Below are 23,355 nucleotides of genomic sequence, written 5' to 3'. Positions count from 1 at the left end.
TCACGGGCACAGGTGAGGGTAGGAAGGAAGATTGACCGGTAGATCGGGAGCTTTGCCTTCCGGTTCAGCTCAACGGTGCAGTAGAGTGACTGCAACACCGCCCCTGCTGCTTCGATTCTTCGGCCAAACTCTCGTTCCATCGTCTCCTCACTCATGAACATGATCCTGAGGCACTCCTTCACTTGGGGTAAGGACTCATTCCCTACCTGGAGTAAGCAACCCACCGGTTTCCTGCTGAGAGACATGGCCTCAGATTTAGAGGTGCTGATCCTCATCCCAGCCGTTTCACATTCAGCTGCGAACCGATCCAGTGAGTACTGAAGGTCACTGACCGACGATGCCATCAGGACCACGTCATCTGCAAAAAGCAGAGACGAGATCCTTAGCCCACCAAACTCCAACCCCTCCACACCACGACTACGCCTCGATATCCTGTCCATGAAAATCCCGAACAGGATTGGTGACAAAGCGCACTCCTGGCGGAGGCCAACCCCCACCGGGAACGAATTCGACTTACTGCTGAGGATCCGGACACAGCTCTCACTTTGGGTGTATAGAGATTGGATGGCCCACAGAAGTGACCCCCTCACCCCATAGTCCCGCAGCACCTCCCACAGTATCTCCCGGGGGACCCAGTCGTATGCCTTCTCCAGATCCACAAAGCACATGTAGACTGGATGGGCATACTCCAAGGCCCTCTCCAGGATCCTTGCGAGAGTGTGGAGCTGGTCCGTTGTTCCACGTCCAGGACGGAATCCGCATTGTTCCTCTTTATCCATTGTTTCCTCTTTATTAAAATGTATTGTGTCATTGAAAACTATTTATTTATTTAGCATGTAACCGAGCCCACACACAACAAAGGTCACACTCCGGACTTAGTCATGTCTAAGGGTGTGATTATTTCTATGGTTGCTGTGATTGATGTTGTTCTTTCTTATCATTCCTGTGTTTTCTTTGAGAGTGCTATCTCTGTGCAGACTGATGTTCAAAGAAAAGTCACCACGAAGGGTAATATCACAGAAAACCCCTGTAGATCATTTATGCAGGCTTTCTCCTCCACACCAACCCTCCTCTGGGTCCTAGTAAATGAGCTTGTTGATAATTTCAATGTAAAAATTATAAATATTATTGATATCATTGCACCCACTAAGGTGAAAGTGGTTTCTGGCAAAAAAAAGAGTCTCCATGGAGAAATTCCACGTTGGTAAGAATATAAAAAAGTGATCGTAGGAAAGCTGAAGGCAGGTGGCGGAAAACAAATCTCCAGGTTCTCTATGACAATTATAAAGAAAAACTTCAAATCTACAACTTGAAGCTCAAAAATGCAAGACAATCCTTATTCTCATATGTGCCAGGAAAAACTCTTTTTGCAGATGCCTTGTCCTGAAGCCCACAAACTTACACAAAAGAAGAGACTGACACACATAGCAAGGTGGAGTGTTATGGAGCTTCGGAGGCATCCCAGCATCTCCACGCAGGATGGAAAGCATCAAAATGGCCACTGCAGCTGACAGCGAGCTGCAGTCTGTTATCAAATTCATAAGAAGCAGATGGCCAGAATACAGTGTAAATGTACCACCAAACGTCAGAGCATACATGAAGGTAAAAAATTAGCTATCAGAGGCTGATGGGTTGTCATTCCACTGTCACAGAGAGCCAACATCCCACAGAAATACATGATGGACATCAGGGGCTAACAAAGTGTAGAGACAGAGCAAAATCTTCAATTGGGTGGCCAGGACTCTCTGCAGAACTCAAGAACACAGTGATGTCATGCCACTCATGCCAAGAGCAAAAGCAGGCCCAACAACCAACCAACCAACCTCTGTGAGCACAAGGCAAGGCAAGGCAAGGCAAGGCAAGTTTATTTGTATAGCACAATTCAACAACAAGGCAATTCAAAGTGCTTCACATAAAAAATATTAAAAGCATTGGGAGAAATAACACGTAAAACATATAAATTTAAAACACATAAAAGGTCATTTAAAACATATAAAAGATTTAAAACACATAAAAGGTCATTTTTAAAACATAAAAGATGGTTACGTTACAAAAGTTACAAGGCAGTTTACTGAAAATAAAATGGAAAAGTCTTCAGTCTAGATTTAAAAGAACTTAGAGTGAACTTAGACTGTAAATCCCTCTGGGGCCTTTTTTGTAATGGAGGCCATTTGAGAGGGCGTGGCCTGAAACACTCTATAGGGCTAATGGAAACATGCTGAATGACAACGGAGTGGGCTCAGCAGAACAGGGGCAAACACAAGGAATCACCTAAACAGAGTGTTCACAGAGACTGTAGAAAGTGCACAGAGGACCGGAACAGTTTCCCCAAAATCTACATAGTTTATTGGGCGGTGAATCATGTCACGCTGCTCTATTGGAGTGATGAAAAATAAATTAAGACCAGAAAATTAGTATAATAAGTGATCTTTAAAGAATTTCCACCAATAATAAAGATCAGGATACCTTAGGTTGGAAATGCTTAAAGCATTTCCACCAATAATAAAGATTAGGATAATATAGGTTGGTAATGCTTAAAGCATTTCCACCAACTAGAAAATGCATTTCCTGCAGAAAATGCGTGGAAATGCTTTAATGATGAAGCTACAGTGAAAAAAAGCTTAATGTTTGCAAAAATATAAAAAAGCTTTATATATTTAAAAATAATATTTAAAAAGCTGGATATGTGCAAAAGTATGAAAGGGCTAAATATTTGAAAATAATATTTAAAAAGCTGAATATGTGCCAAAGTATGAAAAAGCTGAATATTTGAAAAGAATATTCACAAGTTTAATATGTGAAAATGTATAAAAGGGCTGAATATTTGAAAACAATATTTAAAAAGCTGAATATGTGCAAAATATGAAAAAGCTGAATATTTGAAAATAATATTAAAAAAGCTAGATATAAAGGTATGAGACCAGCTCTGTGAGAGCCAATCAGAGGCCAGCTCTGTGAGAGCCAATGGTCAGGTCAAACTAATGCACTGAAATGCAGAGACACATGCTTCGAAAAAACTTCTTCTAACGAAAAAACTATGACTTGTGTGAGGGTTTTGTCAACATGGAAGTATGTTTTTTTTTGTGTGGAAAAAGTTAAAAATGACTGCTAAATCACAGTTTTAAAATCCTGAAGTTTCTACTTCCGGTTTGGCTGGGATTGAGTAGACCCATGTTGAGTCTCACTCCCGCAACTTTTTATAATTTCATGTTTCAGGACCCCGAAATCACAACAAATAGTAATATTCATCTTGTTTGACGGATACACCAGCGAAATATGTCAACCTATGAAACCAGACAGACTGTAAAAGACCAGGGAGCGAGTGTTAGCCCCGCAGACGAGGCAGGTGGCGAGCTCAACATGGCGACCATTGTCAGCCTTACATTTTGCATATGGTCAGATAAAGGCCTCAAAATGACGACCATACGACCTGTATGATCAAGGGGTTTTTGCGTCCTTTGCATTTATGTCGGAGAAATTCAGCCTGCCTAATAGGCAAAAGCAATTCCCATATTTTCCAAACCGCCCCCCATAAGCTGAGATGAACCAATTCCTGTCTCTCAACTTACAACACAAACGAATGATATCTGTCATTTATAATAAGATTGCTCTTCTGAGCCCAGTCCTCACTGTCTCACCTAAAAATGCATGGGAAAAGGATTTGGGGGTAGACAATACTGAGGTCCATTGGATGGACATTCTGAAACTGGTGCACTCATCTTCGATTTGTGCCAGGCACGGCCTATTACAGTGGAAGGTGCTTCATAGAGCCCATTTCACCATTGCTAAATTGGCTAAGATATACCCTAGTCACAGTGATGCTTGTAACCGCTGTAAGCAGTCCCCAGCCGACCATGCACATATGTTCTGGACGTGTCCGAAGCTTGCTGAATTTTGGTCTGATATATTTCAAACCCTCAAACAGGCTCTTAACACAAATTAGAAACCCAATCCTCTGACTGCCCTTTTTGAGCCCCCTCCTTCTAAAAATCTGCCCATTACTACACAACGTGTCGTGGCCTTTACCACCCTGCCCACCAGACGTAACATTCTCCTTAAATGGAAACATGTTTCTCCACCGACTCACAACAGAGGGGATCTTTGACAGCGTTCCACAAAACCTGGGACCCACTGCTCTCTTTTATCAGTCTGTTATTCCTGATGATGCTGAGGATGCTTCTTAATACCAGCTGCTTGATAATGACAGTTAAAATTTCTTGCGGAATTTTCTAGTTTTATACAGCCCTTTATATCATGATTTAAGCCAACAGTTGTTTTAAAAAGTTGATGCTCCTGATGTTGATTTAATAGGTTTGGAGGACGGAGCTTTGATTTAACTTCTTTTTGATACAATGTAGGCATTTTCTGAGTATGTGTCCAAAGCCTGGGACAGGAGGAGGAAATTGATGTTTGACTGTATGGTTTATGTATGGTTTATGCTCATGTATTGTGTTGTTTTGTTATTTAGGGAGAAAACACTGGACTTTTTACTGGACTGTAAAGGGTTAGAATTATAGTCGACGCCTAAGACTAGAAGGAGGCAGTAATGCACTTGTAGGATGCCAACTGCCGTAAAACACTAAAAATGAAGAAGAAGAAGCGGATGAAGAAACTCTCAATTTGTCGGAGGTACTTGAACGCAACACGTAGAATGTAGAATGACGTGTCAAGAAAGTGCCGGAAGCTTTCAGTCTGTCCAAAATGGCTTATCAGACACTACAACAGGAGTACTTACAGATTCCTGTTGTTACCAGAGCATATACAACCGCCTGTGTACTCACAACTGCTGCAGTGGTAAGACGTATTAACGTGTTTACTGTGTTGGCTAGGGCATAAGTTAGCTTGGTGCTGTTTAACATGGCTGACGTAACGTCGTTATTTTTCTGCTAGCTCGTTTAGCTGTAGCACCTGTGAGAAGTATACGTGTCCGAACCTTGTTATCCAGGTTCTATTCTGAAATTGCAGCTACCTATGAATCTTGGCTTCATTTTAACCAGTGAACTAAACTGGCACGGGTGCGGTTTCCGTAGCGTGGCAGTATACGGGAGGCTCACGAGCGACAGCTGTGTGTCTTTTACAGTTTGCAGCAATGCTGTTGTAATGTAAAACGTTATTATAACTATGCTATTCTCTTTAGAGACAACACACAATGAACTCCTATTCAAATCTGGCTAAACCAGACCTGTGTATATGTTCGTCCTACATAATTATAACCCAATACTTTTGGTATCATTAGAAACGAATTTAATGTTTAACTGACGTTATCAGTTATTGTATCTATCTAGATAAGTAGCTTCCATAGATAACTATAAATAACAGTGGGACTCAAATCCAAAGAAGTGTTTTAAGTAGTACCACAAATAATTGTACTGATTATTCATTATTGTTTTATTTTGTATTACTATAGATGTATATCTCTCGACATTTCAAGGTCAGCGATTAAATGATTCTTAGAGTGTAATTCCGACGCAAAATAATCCCATGTTGTTTTTCGGCATTTACATCAAAAAAGCCATCAAGACAGTTTTTTTTTTGTATATATATATATATATATATATATATATATAGATAGATAGATTATTTTTTTCTATTATTATTGATGTATTAATATATGAGGTCTATTTTAATGTTTCTTTTGGTCAAGATGGACCTTTTTTGACTACATTATACTGTTTGACAACATTAGATGAATCTATTACAATGTTATGTTATAAGCCTTTCATATATACACACAGGCGATCAAAGTTAGAGAACAAAGTATGAGCACTTGATTTATTCAGAAATATTGTTATTTTTTGTTGTTCAGAATTTGATAGAATATTAACTGTCAATCCCACTGTTGCACTAGTATGTTTTTAAATATAACCAAGGCACTTCAACAAAAACCTTTATTTTGTGGGGAAAATAAGCAGTGATCAAAATTAGAGAACACCTTCAGATCTGGTGAACACTGACTTTATTGTTGGACACGCCCTATTTATCTGCAGCTCTCCTGGTTACTTTGTAAGATGGTGATCTGCTCTAAGGGGACTGAAACACTGAGACAGCCGGTTGTCCAGATGAAGGCCAAAGGGACGACCCTCTCAGCCATCAGAGAGAGGTTGGGCGTTCACAGACTTCAAGAATATTGAAACTTTAAAAGGACACAGATTCATTTAAATCCCTCAAAAAGGCCGGTCGTCCACGTAATACAAGTGCACCAGAGGACAGGATTATGAGAAGACTCTCAATGAGGAATCAGTTCAACACTGCAGCTGAAGTTGGTCTCCAGTTCAGTGCTGAACAGGACAAGGATCTGTCTCTGCACACGGTGTCTCATCGTTTAAGACTTTTTGCCCACTCTGCAGTGACCAAACCTCATCAGCAAAAAGAATAAAAAGGCCAGACTTGCCTTTGCTGAGGAGCATGTTGGGTGGACAGAGTGCGTGTGTGCGTCTATCCGTCGGTGTGTGTCCGGGGGCCCTGCCCCTCAGTGTTCAGAGAGACAGATAGCTGCGGCCATTGGCCACTATCTGAGCCAAGCTCAGATAGTTTGTAAAACTTCCTATCGACACAGGCTAATTGGCCAAAACGATTAATCGGTCGACCTCTAACCGTGCATTCACAACAAAGCGATGGAGGCGATTTAAATCGCCCGGTACGCAAGTTACACGTCGCTTGCTCATATTTGTCACATTTTTGATCATCGCTTCATTCGCGTCTATCGCAGGTAGCATCCAAGGCGGCTAGCTTACTGAAGCTAACCCCCAGCTCAGCCTACTGTTCTGTTATGCTAAATGGAAATTATGCTATTGCTAACAGGGATCTGATGCAAACAGGTGAGCCCCTGGATGTTTCACAGAGAACTTCAATGACGCTTACCACAATCTCAACGCTGATTGAAGTTGAAAAATTGGAACTTTTCAAGCGACACAAGCGATGAAGTGATGGACGTATCATCGCTTCATCGCATCGCTCTTATCACTCAGAACGCGTCGCCCTAAGCGACATCGCGTGTCATCGCGTCATTTACATTGATTTTGAATGGCAGTTTGACGCTTTCATCGCCTCCATCGCTTGACCGTGTGAATGTACGGTAATGGGAAACATTATGTTCAGCATAGGACTGGGGAAAGACTGAACCCAAAGTGTGTAAAGAAGTCAGTTCAATTTGGAGGAGGAAGTGTCATGGTTTGGGGATGTTTTCTGCTGCAGGAGTTGGGCCTCTTGTACAGCTATGGCGAATCATAGGATCAGAGCACCATTGATGATGGCTTTTTATGTTCAGGGAGAGGGAGAGCAGCAACAGAAAGTTTGCTGATCAGGAAGGGAGTCTGCAAAATTACGCCCAACCTGGGAGAGATCCACCCTTACATCCAAACTGCTGAAAGAAATTGTAGCCGCAACACTGATTGTCATGGTTGTTATCATCTTTATTAACATGTTGGTTTTATTGTCTCTCACAGCAACTAGAAATCATTACGCCATTTCAGTTATACTTCAATCCGGATTTGATCTTGAGGAATTACCAGGTGAGGTGTGTGTGTGTGTGTGTGTGTGTGTGTGTGTGTGTGTGTGTGTGTGTGTGTGTGTGTGTGTGTGTGTGTGTGTGTGTGTGTGTGTGTGTGTGTGTGTGTGTGTGTGTGTGTGTGTGTGTGTGTGTGTGTGTGTGTGTGTGTGTGTGTGTGTGTGTGTGTGTGTGTGTGTGTGTGTGTGTGTGTGTGTGTGTGTGTGTGTGTGTGTGTGTGTGTGTGTGTGTGTGTGTGTGTGTGTGTGTGTGTGTGTGTAGCTGAATGTTCTCTCTCTTCCTCTTTTTGTAGGTATGGCGACTTATAACCAACTTCCTTTTTTTTGGTCCAGTTGGCTTCAATTTCCTGTTCAATATGATTTTTCTGTATCCTTCTCAGTTCTGTTTCATTTAGGATGTGAAGTGTGTTTGCATACTTTCTGTTCAGCAGGGGAAGGCTGTTGTGATTTCAGACATGGGATGATGAAACTTTACACTAAAATTATGCTAGTGTCAAACCCATGACACAAATGATCCTATATAATACGCCTTTAGGTGGTGATGAAGATACCTGTAAAATGGCTGTGGCAGAATTTCTGTAGATTTCCTTAACCAGTTGCTTTCAGGTACAGATACTGTCGTATGTTAGAGGAAGGCTCTTTCAGGGGACGCACGGCTGACTTTGTCTTCATGTTCCTCTTTGGTGGGCTTCTGATGACTGTATCCTTCCCATTAATGTTTCATCCAAAAAATGTTTTCACATAGGCTACAGATAATGAGGTCTTTAACAAGACAATGACCAGTTACTCATTTATTACTTCTATTGACAGCTCTCTGCTACAGCTGCTAAGTTCCACAAATGCTTTTATGTGTGCTGCCGTTGTTATGCGTCAATATTATGGGTGGGCATGAGTTGTTAAATCCAAGATCAAGGGATCGCATCAATTCCTCGAGGGCCAATCGAGTACTCTGTTTTCCAATTCTATTTTTAGAACCCAACGCATCTTCCTGCAGGAATAATGATGCACATCAATTACAGCCACAAGTCAGCTCAGTTTTTCGATCTGGTGCCTTTTCAGGGCTGTAAACTAACTTTTTGGCTCACCTGCCAAGGGGGCCAGTAAATGAAAGAATCTACCGGCCAAGTACATTTTTTACCGGCCAAATAATAATTAAATTAAATAATAAAACATTTCAAAGGCTTTAACTCTCCCTCTGAGTACCCTTTAGAGTATTGTCCAGAAGTGGAAGGTATATGGCACCGCCCAGACCTGGCCTAGATCGGCTCCCCTCCAAACTGGATGACCGAGCCAGGAAAAGATTGATCAGGGAAGCTACCAAGAGGCCCATGGTGATCTTAAAGGAGTTACAAGTCTTAATGGCAGAGGTTGGTTGATCTGTGCATGTGACAACAATTTCAAAGTTCTACATGTATGACAGGGTGGAAAGAAAGAAGCCTCTCTGAAAAAATGTCACATTGAGTCTTGTTTACAGTATGCCATATTGAAGATTCTGATGCCATGTGGCAAAAGGTTATACTGTATGGTCAGCAGGGACTGGGCAATTGGTCAGGATTGAAGGGAAAATAGATGTTGCCAACTACACCCAAATTCTTGAGGAAAACCTGGAGCCCTCTGTTAGACAGTTGAAAATGGGCAGGTGGTTCACCTTCCGGCATGACAATGACCCAAAACACACCTCCATAAAAACAACAGTGGCAACAGAGTTGCTAAAGGACAGGAAGGTTAATGTCCTAGAGTGGCCCAGTCAGAGCCCGGACCTGAATCCTACAGAACATCTTTGGATGGACTTGAAGAGTGCAGTCCATCACCGCTCACCACAGATTTTGACTGAACTCCAACAGTTCTGCAGGAAGAATGGAGAAATATTCCCCAATCTAGGTGCTCAAAGCTGGTAGAGACTAATCTAAACAGACTTATGGCTGTAATTAAAGCAAAAGGTTCCTCCACAAAGTAATGACATCTGGATACTAATCACTTTTACAACCCTGCTATTCTAGTTTTTCATTTTTTATTATTTTTTTAGCCTTAATAGAGATGGCATTATGAATGTGGTAGAGTTGGTCAGGGATGCCATCACATCACCAACCAATACAAACCACCCAATATCACAGCAGATTAAAGTTTGTACAACTCTCCATTTGGCCACGGGAAAAATGCAGCTGTGCAACGCAGACGATCTTGGCGTCTCTCAGCTGTCGGTGAGGAGGATTTTACTCCAGACGATAAATGCCAATAAGTTAGGCTAACTTAGGGACTTAGGGATTCCCTCGCAGCCAATCACTGTAGGCACAGAAGGTATGAACATGAAGTCATCCATAGCATCCATAGCAACAAGGTCGACCCCGCCCTCTGGTCTTCGCTCAGGAGTCCCCCCCACTACTTAGTTAAAGTTGGTCTCAGAGGCTTTGGGAATAGGTTTGAAGAAATGACTCTGAACTAAGAACCTTTAGTGCTCCTTAGGAGAACTCTTAGTGCTAAGATTAAATGTTTAGTGAATATGGACCCTGATCTACAGAGATATTTGAGCCACACACTGATAGACAGACAGACATTCCTTGCTTTTATAGATCAATAGACAGAGGGATAGATTTTCTTCTGATAGTTGCTTGAATCTGGATAATAATGTTTTTAGCTGCAACAGCTAATATGCGACATGAAGGAGAGAAGCAGACTTTTAATTTGGTGACTGCTTTGCTGGAGTTTACAGATTAAATGGACTGTTCAACTGGATGCGAGGTAGATATACAGTGAAGGAGTTTGATTACTTGACCAAGGAGAAACAGAAGTGTCGTCAACACAAAGTAGTGCGTAGTATTTTGGTGAAACTATCAGTATATCCTAACAGCTCAATGAGACAGGAGATATGTATAAAAGTCATGGCTCACTACCTCTATATGCTGTTCCTGCCTGATCAGGGAGCCCTCTGATTGTGCTCCTAATGGCATCTGATTTGACCGTGCACAAAGAAAAACTACCAATCAGAACCAAGGAGGCTCTGACGCAGTGTCAATAACTTGGAGCTAGGAGCAATAACTTATAGTTAATAACATATATAGTTTTATCTAATGTAAAGGCAGTGGTATACGGTTAATTGTGTTTGCTATTAATTTGCTAACTTTAGTATATTGAGATCAAGCCCCCACCACAGCGACTCCCTGGTAGATCCAATACGGAAGTGCCAAAAGCTGCAGTTTGTCGAGTGGCCACTAGGAGTAGTTTGCACAATAGAGCAGTTTGTACCAGGCTAGTTTTTATTTTATTGCTAGGGGCGCGGCCTCTTGAGTGACAGCTAGCCACTGGCCCTCACTTCTCCCCGGAGGCTAGTTGTCAGGATTAGCATGCTAACTCCGTCATCTCAGGTATAATAGGTGCAATTGCACAATGACGTGCAATATAGCGTACACTAATACACTAAATGCTATTCTGAAGCACCGGGAGGATTCGGGCCGCGAGGGTCACTGTTTTACAGTCTATGGGCATGGTACTGTGTTCAATATCAGTTTAAAATATATATCATAAATACTGGCTGCTTGTACTTGGCTCATAGAGCCGGTGTTATCTCTGCTAGAGACACAGGAAATTTAGAAGAGCATAAACATTAATGCCCTTTTTTGGTAAGAGGAAATGAGGAGGTGTCAACTCCCAGAGGCGAGGACGATTAGATCAAGTTCAGAGAACGGGCCTCGACTGAGAGGTTACGTCCATTTTTTATATAGTCTATTGTCTCTTCTAACTGCGTATGGCACTGCCCACTGCAGTGTGCCACATAAAGTCAGCATGCCACTTATGGCTCACTGACCACCACTTACCTCCTTAATAACTACCACGTTGTGTATACTCACCGGCCACTTTATTAGGTACACCTGTCAAACTGCTCGTTAACATACATTTCTAATCAGCCAATCACATGGCAGCAACTCAATGCATTTAGGCATGTAAACATGGTCAAGGCGATCTGCTGCAGTTCAAACTGAGCATCAGAATGGGGAAGAAAGGTGATTCAGTGACTTTGAACGTGGCATGGTTGCTTGTGCCAGGCTGGTTACGACAGAGGAATTCAAGAGAGCATCTGTGAACACACAACACAACCTACTTTCTAGCAGATAAGTAACAGCAGCATAAGACCACACTGACACTTTGAGCACCAGGTATGCCTAATAAAGTGGCTGGTGAGTGTATATTTCCTGTGGGAAGATGAATTTTGACGGCTGCAACTGATGTACTGAACAGATGGTTGAAAGCTATAACACTTGAACTCACTCAATAACAACTTTATGGTAAATTATATCAAATGTTTCACTAAAATCCAACTCGGCTCCATCCATCTTCGTCTCATCAATTTCTTTCCTCCAGAGTTAAAGCTGTAATGGTGGACTCCTTGTTGCCCTTGTTTGGCACCAGTGAGGTTCAGTCCTCACAATAGCCAGTTTGTCCAAACTTAATTTCTTTCCCATTCTTTAACAAGGTTATAGATATTTGGCACTTTTGTGAGTCTGGTGTTCCTGGGCCAAGCCTTCACTATCATGCTGGTGTACGTGTGGAGTCGGCGAAACCCAAACGTTCGCATGAATTTCTTTGGCCTGCTGAATTTCCAGGCACCCTTCCTTCCCTGGGTGCTTATGGGATTCTCACTTCTACTGGGCAATTCCATCATTGTGGATCTTTTAGGTACCTATCACTGTCATCTGCAGTCATTATTAAGTCAAAGTGTGATGTGTACACCATCAATGTTGCTTGTGTTCAAATCTTTTTTTACCTTGAGGTATTGCTGTTGGCCATGTGTACTTCTTTCTGGAGGATGTGTTCCCCAACCAGCCAGGTGGTGGAAGGTGGCTCAAGACCCCATCGATCATGTGAGTGTGAGCTTTTTCCAACATTTTTATGCCTCCGCACCGGCAGAAAGCTGTAACCAGAGGCATTATGTTTCCATGTGACCTCACAAAATACACATTTAACAATAACTGAAGAATTCCTTCACTACTTCTAATTTCACACAAGTGTCTAACAGGATAAAAAGATTGCATCAGAAGTCATTCCGTCTACGCATGCGCAGCGCCGCTAGATTAGGCTGGATTTCCCGCCACTTCGGCTCCGGAAAATGTTGTTTTTAACATAGTTTATCGTTTTTATATTTGGAATTATGGTATTTATTTTTTCAAAACATAGACCGAAGCTTTTAACCATCGGGCCTGTGGTTGCCTCTGACCACACAGGAGAAGTAAAACACGGAAGTCGTGACGCCGGATTGCATTAGCGAGGCGCCACGTTTTACAGAACTTCTTTTAACTCAGTGGGATCTAAAAGCAACTGGTAAGGTGGGCTGCCTGCCCAGGAGGGAAGAAGGTCTCCCTGGACATTTCGGCTCCAGGGCCAGAATTTAACTCACCTCCCTGGGAATCCGTCACCAAGGGACACGGAACCACCACAGGCTGCAATATGATGGCCAAGTGCAAGTCCTGTGTCCCCACCCTCTCAAAACTGAGGGAGAACATCTCTGGCCTGAAGGCTGGCTCAGAGAGAGAGACACAATCCTCCTGGATCTCCCCACCGTCGCCACAACCCAGGCGAAGCTCGTCGCCCATTTTAGGGCTTCCGACGCTGGTGACCTGACGATGACGGCCCCCGACACACACAACACCACCCTGCCGTGGACGGGCTCCATCACAACCGGATCCCTGGCACCAGCTGGCACCACCAGGGAGCCAAGCCCAAGTCATCGGCACCCCCCACCTCCTGCCTTCGCCCCGTGGAGTGGCAATGCTCCATCAGGGAGGACGGAGCGGTGGCTCCGGTTCTGGTGAGCTCAACTCCACTCAAGCCGAGTGAACCCTTGTCAGTGGTGAACAGGGGCACTGGGGCTCAACCATCTCTCCCTCCTGCTCTACCCCTGGATAACAGGTATGACGTCCTAAGCCTGCAGGATTTCCCTCCTCTGGGTGTGTGCTACAGCTCGTCCCCTGGGTTCCGTCCATCCAGCCGGTTGTGGTTTACGCCGACCTAGGAGCCGGCGCCTCGCTAATGCAATCCCCTCGACAGCGCATTCCCTCCGGGCTGGTTGTCGGGACCTCGATGGTCAGGCACGTGAGGGTACACGGCGGCCAGACCTTCTGCCTCCCTGGAGCCCACGTCAGGGAGGTTGAGTCCTCCACCCTCTAGCTGTGTTCACAGCACAGCTCGGCCTCCACGCTGGACCTGCTGGCCGGTACCAACGATTTAAAGAAGCGCCAGTCCAAGGTCCTCAAGCAGGACTTCAGATCTATGGTGAACCGCCTGCTTGACACATGGAAGCAACTGATTATTTCTGGCCCGCTTCCCCCCTGCGTTTTGGCCTATACTGGCTGCAACCCTAACCCTTAAAGTATACTGCATGGGGAAAAGTATTCTATTTGTGGACAACTTTATGGCTTTCTAACGGCTGTGGTCTCGGCCTTACACACCTCTTTGTGCTCCCTGTGGAGCATTTTCCAGCTCAGTATCCTATACAAACACTGTAAATAATCAAAAATGAACAGAAGAGGAGCCATACATTCCTTCATCTTCATCCGGGGGTTGTCGGGGCTGGAGCCGATCCCAGCTGACATCGGGTGCGAGGCGGGGTACACCCTAGACAGAACGCCAGTCTATCGCAGGGCACAGAGACGAACAGAGACAGACAACCATTCAAACCTACGGGCAATTTAGAGTCATCAATTAACCTAACACGTGCATGTCTTTTGGAAGGAAACCGGAGTACCCAGAGAAAACCCATGCAGACACGGGGAGAACATGCAAACCAGGATGCAAATAAAACAAAATCTGGGATAATACAACAAAATCATGATATAAAATGTGGACTTTTAAACATCAGATCCCTGCCATCTAAAGCTGTATTAGTAAAATATCTGATATCAGATAACCATATTGATTTACTCTGTCTGACTGAAACCTGGCTGTGTCATGAATGTTAGCCTAAATGAATCCACTCGTCCTAGTCATATTAAACTTATATTCCTCGAGGCAGTGGTCGAGGTGGACTATTGCAACTCCTTATTATCAGGCTGCTCCAATAAGTCTGTTAAGAGTCTCCAGTTGGTCCAAAATGCTGCAGCTTGAGTACTAACTTAAAAAAATCGAGGAGAACACATTTCTCCTGTATTAACTTCTTTGCACTGGCTACCTGTAAAATCTAGATTAGAATTGAAAATCCTTCTCCTTACCTACAAAGCTTTTATTGGTCAGGCTCCATCGTATCTTAAAGAACTCATAGTACCGTATTACCCTACTAGATCGCTGCGCTCTAAGAATAGGAAGTAGCCCTGCATTCTCAGAGTCTCCAAAAGTAGAATGGTGAGGCAGAGCCTTCAGCTACCAAGCTCCTCTCCTCTGGAACAAACTCCCAAGTGTTATTCGGGAGGCAGACATTGTCCCCATATTTAAGAGTAAACTTTAAACTTTCCTCTTTGATAAAGCTTACAGCCAGGGCTTACGAGCCCTTAGCTATGTTGTTATTGGCATTAAATTTCTCTCCGAGCCTGCATGTACGGCCTAAGCTAATTTTGTTTGGCTTAATGATGCTGCTGTATGCCTAGTCTGCCGGGGGATCCTGTCTGTCTGTATCGTTCATGTCTCATCAATGCATGTTACTAACTCAACTTCATGTTTGCCACCATAATTATCATCATTGACATGTTCTGTGAGTCTAGCTGTGCGTGTTTCTTGTGGTTCTGCTGTATTAACTGCCATAACTTCGTAGTCATATTCACATTGCTTTAGCTATCACTATAGTCACTGTTACTTTTGTGGTTGCTTGCATCTCTGGAAGTGTGCTTGCATCTCTGGAAGTATGTCTTTCTGTCTTTGTGTCTGTCTCTCTCTGTCCATCTGTCCGTCTTTTCTCTCTTTCTCTCTTCCTTTCTTCCTCCCCAACCTGTCATACCAGATGGCCGTCCTCCATAGAGCTGGCTCTGTCCAACGTCCTGCCTGTTATAGAGAAGGTTTTCGTTGCCACCGTACTCGAAGGGGGAATTGTTGGGTCAAAGTAAATCATAAATAAGTCATAGAGTGTGGTCTATACCTACTTTGTAAAGTGTCCTGAGATAGCTTTTGTTTCACGGAGACATGGCTCGCAGGGACATTACGTAGCAGAACGTCTCCGCGGTTGGCTTCCACAACATTCGGGCTGACCAAGATTGCACCGAGAGCGGTAAGCGGAAAGCACAGGGGCTTGCCATTCTAGTAAACAGCAGATGGTGTAATCCTGGTCATATAACCATTAAAGAACAGCTCTGTTGCCCGGATATTGAACTGCTGGCTGTTGAACTCCGTCCATACCATCTGCCTAGAGAGATCCCGCATTTCATTACTGTTGTTCTGTACTTCCCTCCCTCTTCAAAGCTGACATCTGCATGCTGCATCACACACACCACCATCTCCAGGCTCCACACTCAACACCGCAATGCCCTTATCCTCATATCGAGAGACTTTAACCACGTCACCTTGGATAGAGTTCTGCCAACCTTCCAACAGTACGTGAGCTGCCCTACAAGGGAGGAGAGGACTCTGGGCCTGATGTATGCTAACATTAAGGATGCATAGATCTCCTCTTCTCTCCGCCCTCTGGGCAGGTCAAGTCACAATCTGGTTCACCTCAAACTCAACTATGTTCCTCTGGTGAAGAGAAAGCCGACGACCACAAGGACTGTGAGGAGGTGGTCTGAGGAGGCTTATGAGACACTGCAGGGCTGCTTTGAAGTGACTGACTGGCCTTCACTTTGTGAGCCGCACGGGAAGGACATCAATGGACTCACTGAGTGCATCACAGTCTAAAAACAAACCTTGCATCACCAAGGAGATTCAGGTCATCCTGAATTAAAAGAAGAAAGCATTCAGAGAAGGCAACCGTGATGAAGTGAGGAGAGTGCAAGGGATGTAGACTTCTCTTTATTGATCCTTTGGGATGACTCCCGCAAGGAAATTGAGATTCCAGCAGCTTACAAAAGACACAAGGGAGGTACAAAAAGTACAGTAAAGCATAACCAATAAACTCTTAGCTAAATAAATACAGAAAGTATAAAAAAACATTAAACAGTAAGCAATAAACTCTTCAAATATATATGAGGTAGATGTAAGAATACAGGTCAAACAAAATTCACGGAAAGTTAAATCTGATAAGTTAAATGTAGAGGAAATGTATAAGATATAATATGTATGACTGTATAAGACAGAAATGAGAAGCAAGATTAAATTATGGCACTTAAGTGGTGGATAAATTTATTGCACAAAAAGAAGATAAGTGTCCAGATATGTATGAGTATAGATTATTAATTGCAAAAAGGGGTCCTTAGACATAAAATCAGGGAGGCTGGAGACAATTTTAGGAGAAAGTTGGACAACAAACTCAAGCCTAACAACATGAGGGATGTGTGGAGTGGCATGAGAACCATCACCCGATTCCAGAAGACTGGTAGCACAGGGTTGGAGGACCGTGTGGACCAGGCCAACATTCTCAACCTATTTTTCAATAGGTTTGATACAGCAGCCCATCCCCCACATGACTATGCTGCTGGCTGCCCTTCAACGACTGTCATTTTACCTCCCCCTACTCCTCCTCCTTACCTTCCCCTCACCACCTCACTTCATACCTCACTTCACATCTACATATTCCACCCCTCCCCCCTGGTCAATATCATGTCCTCCACAACTTAATGACCTCAGGGCACACTCACACTGTCCTTCTGTACCGTGCCCCGTGCTTTAGGGTACTTGTCCCCCCCCTCCCTCGCTGGCCAGGCCCGTTTGTATTCACACTGCCTGGGCCTTGGCGAATGCTTCTTGCCTGTCCATAGGTCATCACGCAGTAACACGTGACACGCATTGATGACGTCATCGCGATGCGTCGCTTAGTTTACAAATCTTTCCATAGACTTCTGAGTTTTTGTGCGTCTTGTCCGACTGTTTTTGAATATTTTCATCCGACCAAATCTGCAGTAAACACTCCACCTCCGCATCACAACAACGTGAACCTTTCGCCGCCATTGTTGTTGTTGTTAAATGTCCGAGCATGGTCCGTCTTTTTTTTTTTTAAATTCTATGTCCGAACAGGCACACAAAATGACGCCAGAGCCGCTGTAGGCCTCGTGCACGTGCTCACGCTCATGCTCGTACATGTGTAAAACAAGCTTACAAATGCCCACCTCTCCCAAACGCTCTGTGGCCTTCAAGCTGGCCGCAGTTAGGCGCGGTGCGGTTGCACTCACACTGGTCAAACGAACTAGGCTCCCCGTAAAACCTGTCTGGGCGCGGTACGGATGGACAGTGTGAGTGCACGCTTAAAGCCTGTGCCCCCCAGCTGTGTGGAGTACTGAGTCAAGTCCTCAGCCTGAGCCCTGACATCCCACATCATGAAGACCATGGAGAGACTCGTCCTGGAGCAGATAAGATCAATGGTCAGGCCCTTCACTGATCCACTACAGTTCGCCTACCAGCCCAGCCTGGGAGTTGAGGACTGCATCACCTACCTGCTGAGCAGAGTCTACAGTCATCTGGACAAGCCTGCGAGCACTGTGAGAGTCATGTTCTTTGACTTCTCCAATGCATTCAACACCATCCAGCCGGTTCTGCTGTGAGAAGATGGCTGCGATGTAGATGGAGGCCCCCATCATGTCCTAGATAGTGGATTACCTGATGGGCAGACCAGAGACACACAGTACGCCTCCAGAACTATGTGTCTGACTGGCAACACTGGGGCCCCACAGGGAACTGTCTTCTCTCCCTTTCTCTTCACCCTCTTCACCTCAGACTTCAACTATTGCACTGAGTCCGGCCACCTTCATAAGTTTTCTGATGACTCCGCAATAGTTGGCTGCATCGGAAAAGGGGATGAAAGTGAATACAGGACTGTTGTGGGCTGAATCATCTGCAGCTAAACGTGACTGAAACAAAGGAGCTCGTAGTGGACCTGAGGAGGGTGAAAACACCTGTGACCCCTGTCTCCATCCAGGGGGTCCCTGTGGACACTGTAGAGGAGTATAAGTACCTGGGGGTGTACTTCGATAATAAGTTGAGCCGGAGTAGAAATGCAGAGGCCGTCTACAAAAAGGGCCGAAGTCAAGTCTTCTTCCTGAACAGGCTGAGGTCCTAACATCTGCCGGACAATGCTGGAGTCTGTTGTGGCCAGTGCGATCTTCTTCGCCGTCACATGCTGGGGCAGTGGGCTGAAGGTCGCAGACACCAACAGACTCCTCACACCCAGATGCACCACAGGAAATCTTTCCTGCCTGTGGTCATTAAAATATACAATGCATCCCTTGGAGAGTCTGTCATCTCCTCTGTAATTCAGACTCAACAACATACAAGCTTTGATCTTGTATAAATTTACTTCTGTAAATATTCATTTCTGTAAATTTAAATTTGAGTTTTTTTCTCATATATGTTTAGTCTGTATAATATTTGTTGTTTGCATATCTGGAGTTTTGTAACGAAAATAATGTCTACGGATTGCTATGTGAACAGCTCACGCTCCTAAAGTGACCCGCATGCTCAGTTGATCATTGATGACATTACCCCACAGAGGTGTTTATGAAAGCGAACATGGCAATGGCAACCGGTATTGTAGGACTTTATGGCTTAATGCTAAAAACAGTGCATAGCTTGCGCCGAAGTGTCACCCCAAATACTGATGAAGTCTAAAACTTCCTCCTGTGGCACAGTTTTTTTTATTTCAATCAACTTTATTTGTCATTCATTTACAAACAGAGCAGCATGGGTCAGAATGACGTCAAAGTCGCATTAAATGTTACCTGCCTAATTCTGATTGGAAAATGTCAGATTCAATGAGATTTGTGCTGCTCACACTGTCAAAAGCAAATCAGATATTGGTCACATATGAGCAAAAAAAATCTGATTCAGGTTACTTGGAACTGAAGTGTGGACATAGCCTATGTAAGTCTGGGCCATAGACTGGATTTAAGGGTGGTCAGCTCCCTGAAAAGGAGGCCAAAATATATGGATCGTCCCCTGGTGGCTGACTGCCGTATAAGTCATCAGCCCTGCCCCCGCCATGTTAGCCGATGGGACATGGGCCAAACAAAAAACTCAATGTACACCTCAAGTAAAGTTTTGAATTATTTGATACTATGACAATGGGGTTAAGGGTCATCATCACTCCACCACCTGATCCCTACTGCGAAGACTGGCTTTATCTAAATGTCTTTGCGGGCTGAGTGCAGAGGGCTATCCAAATCTACAATTCATCCAATCCACAAGCTGACTTTCTGTAGACTTAGAGAGTCCGCTTGGGGTGGAGACTTCACTGATTTTAATACCCACAATCCATTGCAGTCCAATTGCCGAATAAAATAAATCTAATTAACATATGATGAATGTGTAAAACAAACCCTATATTAAAAGGGAGTTTCTTACACTGCTCTGGATTGATCTGGGTCCTTTCTGACTTAGTATCTTCCACAATTTCTTAGACATTACTTTGTTGCCAAGGATTTTCCAGAGATTCTCTATGGGGTTTAGATCTGGACTCTGGACATTTCATTGTTTCAATATTCTTAGCTTAAAGGAACTGCTGAACCTGTTTTAGTGTGACAGGGGGCATTGTCTTGCATGATTTTTTGCAGCTGATTGGGAGACATTTGCAGTGGAGGTTTTGTATGTTGGTGAAGGAGGTTCACATTAACAATTTCATTCACCCTGCCATGTAGCTGTACAAGAGGCCCAACTTCTGCTGCAGAAAACATCCCCCAATCCATGACACTGCCTCCTCCAAATTGAACTGACTTCTTTACACACTTTGGGTTCAGTCTTTCCCCAGTCCTACGCCCAACATAATGTTTCCATCAGACCCAATTAAACTGAACGTCCTCTCATCACTGAAGTCACCCTGGACCAGTTCTCCTCTGTCCACACAACATGCTCCTCAGCAAAGGCAAGTCTGGCCTTTTTATTCTTTCTGCTGATGAGGTTTGGTCACTGCAGAGTGGGCTTTCACTCCAAAAAGTCTTTAAACGATGAGACACTGTGAGCAGAGATAGATCTTTGCCCTGTTCAGCCCAAAACTGGCGATCAACTCCAGCTGTAGTGTTGAACTGATTCCCCATTGAGAGCCTTCTCATAATCCTGTCCTCTCGTGCACTTGTTTTACGTGGACGACCGGCCTTTTTGAGGTACTTAAATGAATCTGTGTCCTATTCTGGAAATCCCAGACTGTGAACGCCCAACCTCTCTCTGATGGCTGAGAGGGTCGTCCCTTTGGCCTTCATCTGAACAACCTATTGTCTCAGGGTTTCAGTCACCTTAGAGCAGCTCGCCATCTTGCAAAGTAACCAGGAGAGAGCGGCCGGAGGCTCAGTGTTAAGAGCAGTCACCCCATGTAAAGAGGCTGAAGGTCCTTGAGGCAGCGTGGGTTTGATTCCGACCTGCGGCCCTTTGCTGCATGTCTACCCCTCTCTTTTCTCATCCCATTTCCAGTCTGTTCTATATAGTGCTTGAAAAACTGACAAAAAATAATCTTTAAAAAGAAAAGTAACCAGGAGAGCTGCCAGATAAATAGGCTATGTCCAAAAATTTAGTAAAGGGATCTGAATTCTGAACAATAACAAATATCAGTATTTCAGAATTATTTCAGAAAGTATTTATAATTTGTTCTTTAATTTTGATCTCCATTGTATGTAGAAGAATAAACCAAAGAGATAATCAAAATGTATTTTGTCATTGCAGTATATCCTATAAAAGCTTTGCAGTGTTATGCCAATTAACACGTCCCCAGTACGTACTTAAGTCCACAAGGGCTCATTGCGCAAGTCAGAGGGTGGACATTTGGATTTAGCCCCTGGCTCCAAAATTACAGCCCTGTATCTGGGATATTTTGGCTTCACTTTTGTATGGTGGGAGAAATTTGAGCTGCATCATCCGTCTTTATAGTCTATGATCTGGACAGTTTGGATGTGAACTCCAGCTTGACTACTAGGCAAGGGCATACAACCATAAGATGCTAATTCAAGTTTTTTCTCTTGGTGGTCAATCCTCTGGGGTGCCTGAACCTGCTATGGAAATGTCTTAGCCATCTGCCAATGAGATTTTGTGTATGAGTATATATTTTGGCTTGACAGCTGCCCTGGATCAGGGGTTTTCAAAGTCTGACAATGTGCCCCCATTTAGAAAATCCCTCATCCTCCTCCTGTGTGTCTCCCACAGAAAGATGCTGTTTGACACACCAGAGGAAGATGCCAACTACAATCCCCTGCCTGAGGAGCGCCCGGGAGGATTTGCCTGGGGAGAGGGACAGCGCCTTGGAGGTTAAATATGCCCCAGATTGTCCCTGATGGTCAGGTCACTTCTAAGGACATTCCCTCAGAGAGATAAAGGGGACAAACATGGTCTTTGCTTTCGACTTGTTTGTTTAGTTCTGGATGAAGATTGCCAAACTACCAGAGCTGGTTTGGAGATAACCGTCTGTTGTCTTTGTGTATGGGCCCAAGTCATCTCCAGAAACTCTTCTTGATGCAAGATTGTTGCTCTAAGACTATTTGAGAGAACACAAGCTTCAGATGGAACCTGGTTGGTGAGCCTTTGGGCTCTGGAGATGTTTGTCTTCATCTAAAAAGAAAAATATTGATTTAAAACAACTGTCACTGAAAGAAGAAAATGTCAGCAGTGAAATGGCAAAATGTTTATTCAGATGGTCAGTGTTTTTTTTTTTTCTCATTTCACTTTTTAAAAAAATAAATGTGTGGCAAATTAAGTTTTGGTTTCATCTATTTGAACTGTAGCAGTATTGCTTAAAACCAAAGAGGCCTCAATAAATTAGATGTGTGTTTTGAAAAGTGATGGGGACACTATTTCACCATGTTGCTGTTGTGTCACCCATAAGATTGTTGAAACATCACTCACCATTCTGATCCAAACTTTGGTCCAGTTTTCCAAAGTTGCACATCCTTATATCTATATTGTTTTTCTTTAGCAAGTTTAAGCTAACTTCAACATCTCTTCTGTCCTTCTTTCACGCTGCCGCTATCCATGGTCACATGTCCATGGGAATGTAAGTAACGCAACTCATCACCGATAATCAATAAATTGTGAATCGTCATCATTTTCACATGTTATTTTTAGAACATTTTTGACAAATTATACTGATAAAAAGTGGTAGGGAAGGGGGACAAAATTTGCCCTTTCAAAAAGTAGTGGGGACATTCCCCCCACGTAAATGATGCCTATGTATACAAATATCATTGTCTGTGGAAAGGATTTTGTAACTTCATGCTCTGTACACAGCAGGTCATGGTAATATACAAATATCAAGGTTAGTACTGTGTACTCAACTTCAGCTTCTCATCCATTTTCACAGCTGTAGTCTTTTTTTAATTTCATGACACAAACAGCCTTAAATGAGATACATATAGGTACTGTATGTCATAAACAGGGCGGATGAGTCTTGTCTATTATTTGTATGTGACAATACTTTTGGCTTATTTATTAGATTTTACACACATTTAGATTTTTTTTTATGTGTTACCCATGTGATCTGATTTACTGGCCAGCAGCATGTGGGAAATATATTCTTAATCCTGGTGAAGAATGTTTGGCCTATGTTTGCTGCTCTTGAGTAGGGATGGGAATCAAGAACCTGTAACAAATTGGAATCAAAACCTGGAATCGTATACCCTGAGCTTATCAATTCCTTTTACCAGTACTGGCATGTTTTTGTAACAGGTCATTGCAAAACAATTACCAAAACTCATGATTCTACATTGTTGAAAACTTCTTAGAAGAGGAGGTCATGTTGGAGAGGAAGAAATGGTCAATAAGAGTGGCGTTATAATAACATTAGCACCGCTCAGGCAGGCTTAGCAGATAAAA

At 43.6% G+C, this 23,355-nt stretch overlaps 1 protein-coding gene across 2 annotated transcripts; it reads left to right on the top strand.

Moving 5' to 3' along the window:
• Positions 1-4,666: 4,666 nt before the first annotated feature.
• Positions 4,667-23,355, top strand: LOC310958742 (derlin-2). Of its 2 annotated transcripts, XM_083929824.1 has the most exons (7): positions 4,667-4,794; positions 7,446-7,511; positions 7,800-7,873; positions 8,113-8,206; positions 11,982-12,177; positions 12,272-12,362; positions 21,694-23,355. In XM_083929824.1, the coding sequence occupies exons 1-7, from the start codon at positions 4,702-4,704 to the stop codon at positions 21,797-21,799; spliced, it is 720 nt and encodes a 239-aa protein (XP_083785950.1). In that variant the 5' UTR covers positions 4,667-4,701; the 3' UTR covers positions 21,800-23,355. The 2 variants fall into 2 exon arrangements, with proteins under 2 accessions (XP_083785950.1, XP_083785949.1); XM_083929823.1 differs by having other exon boundaries at positions 11,982-12,362.

This window comes from Echiichthys vipera (genome assembly GCF_963691815.1).
Source record: "Echiichthys vipera genome assembly, chromosome: 16".
Taxonomy (NCBI): Eukaryota; Metazoa; Chordata; class Actinopteri; order Perciformes; family Trachinidae; genus Echiichthys; species Echiichthys vipera.
The sequence above is the reverse complement of the archived record's forward strand: the minus strand, read 5'-3'. Positions and strand labels throughout refer to the sequence as shown.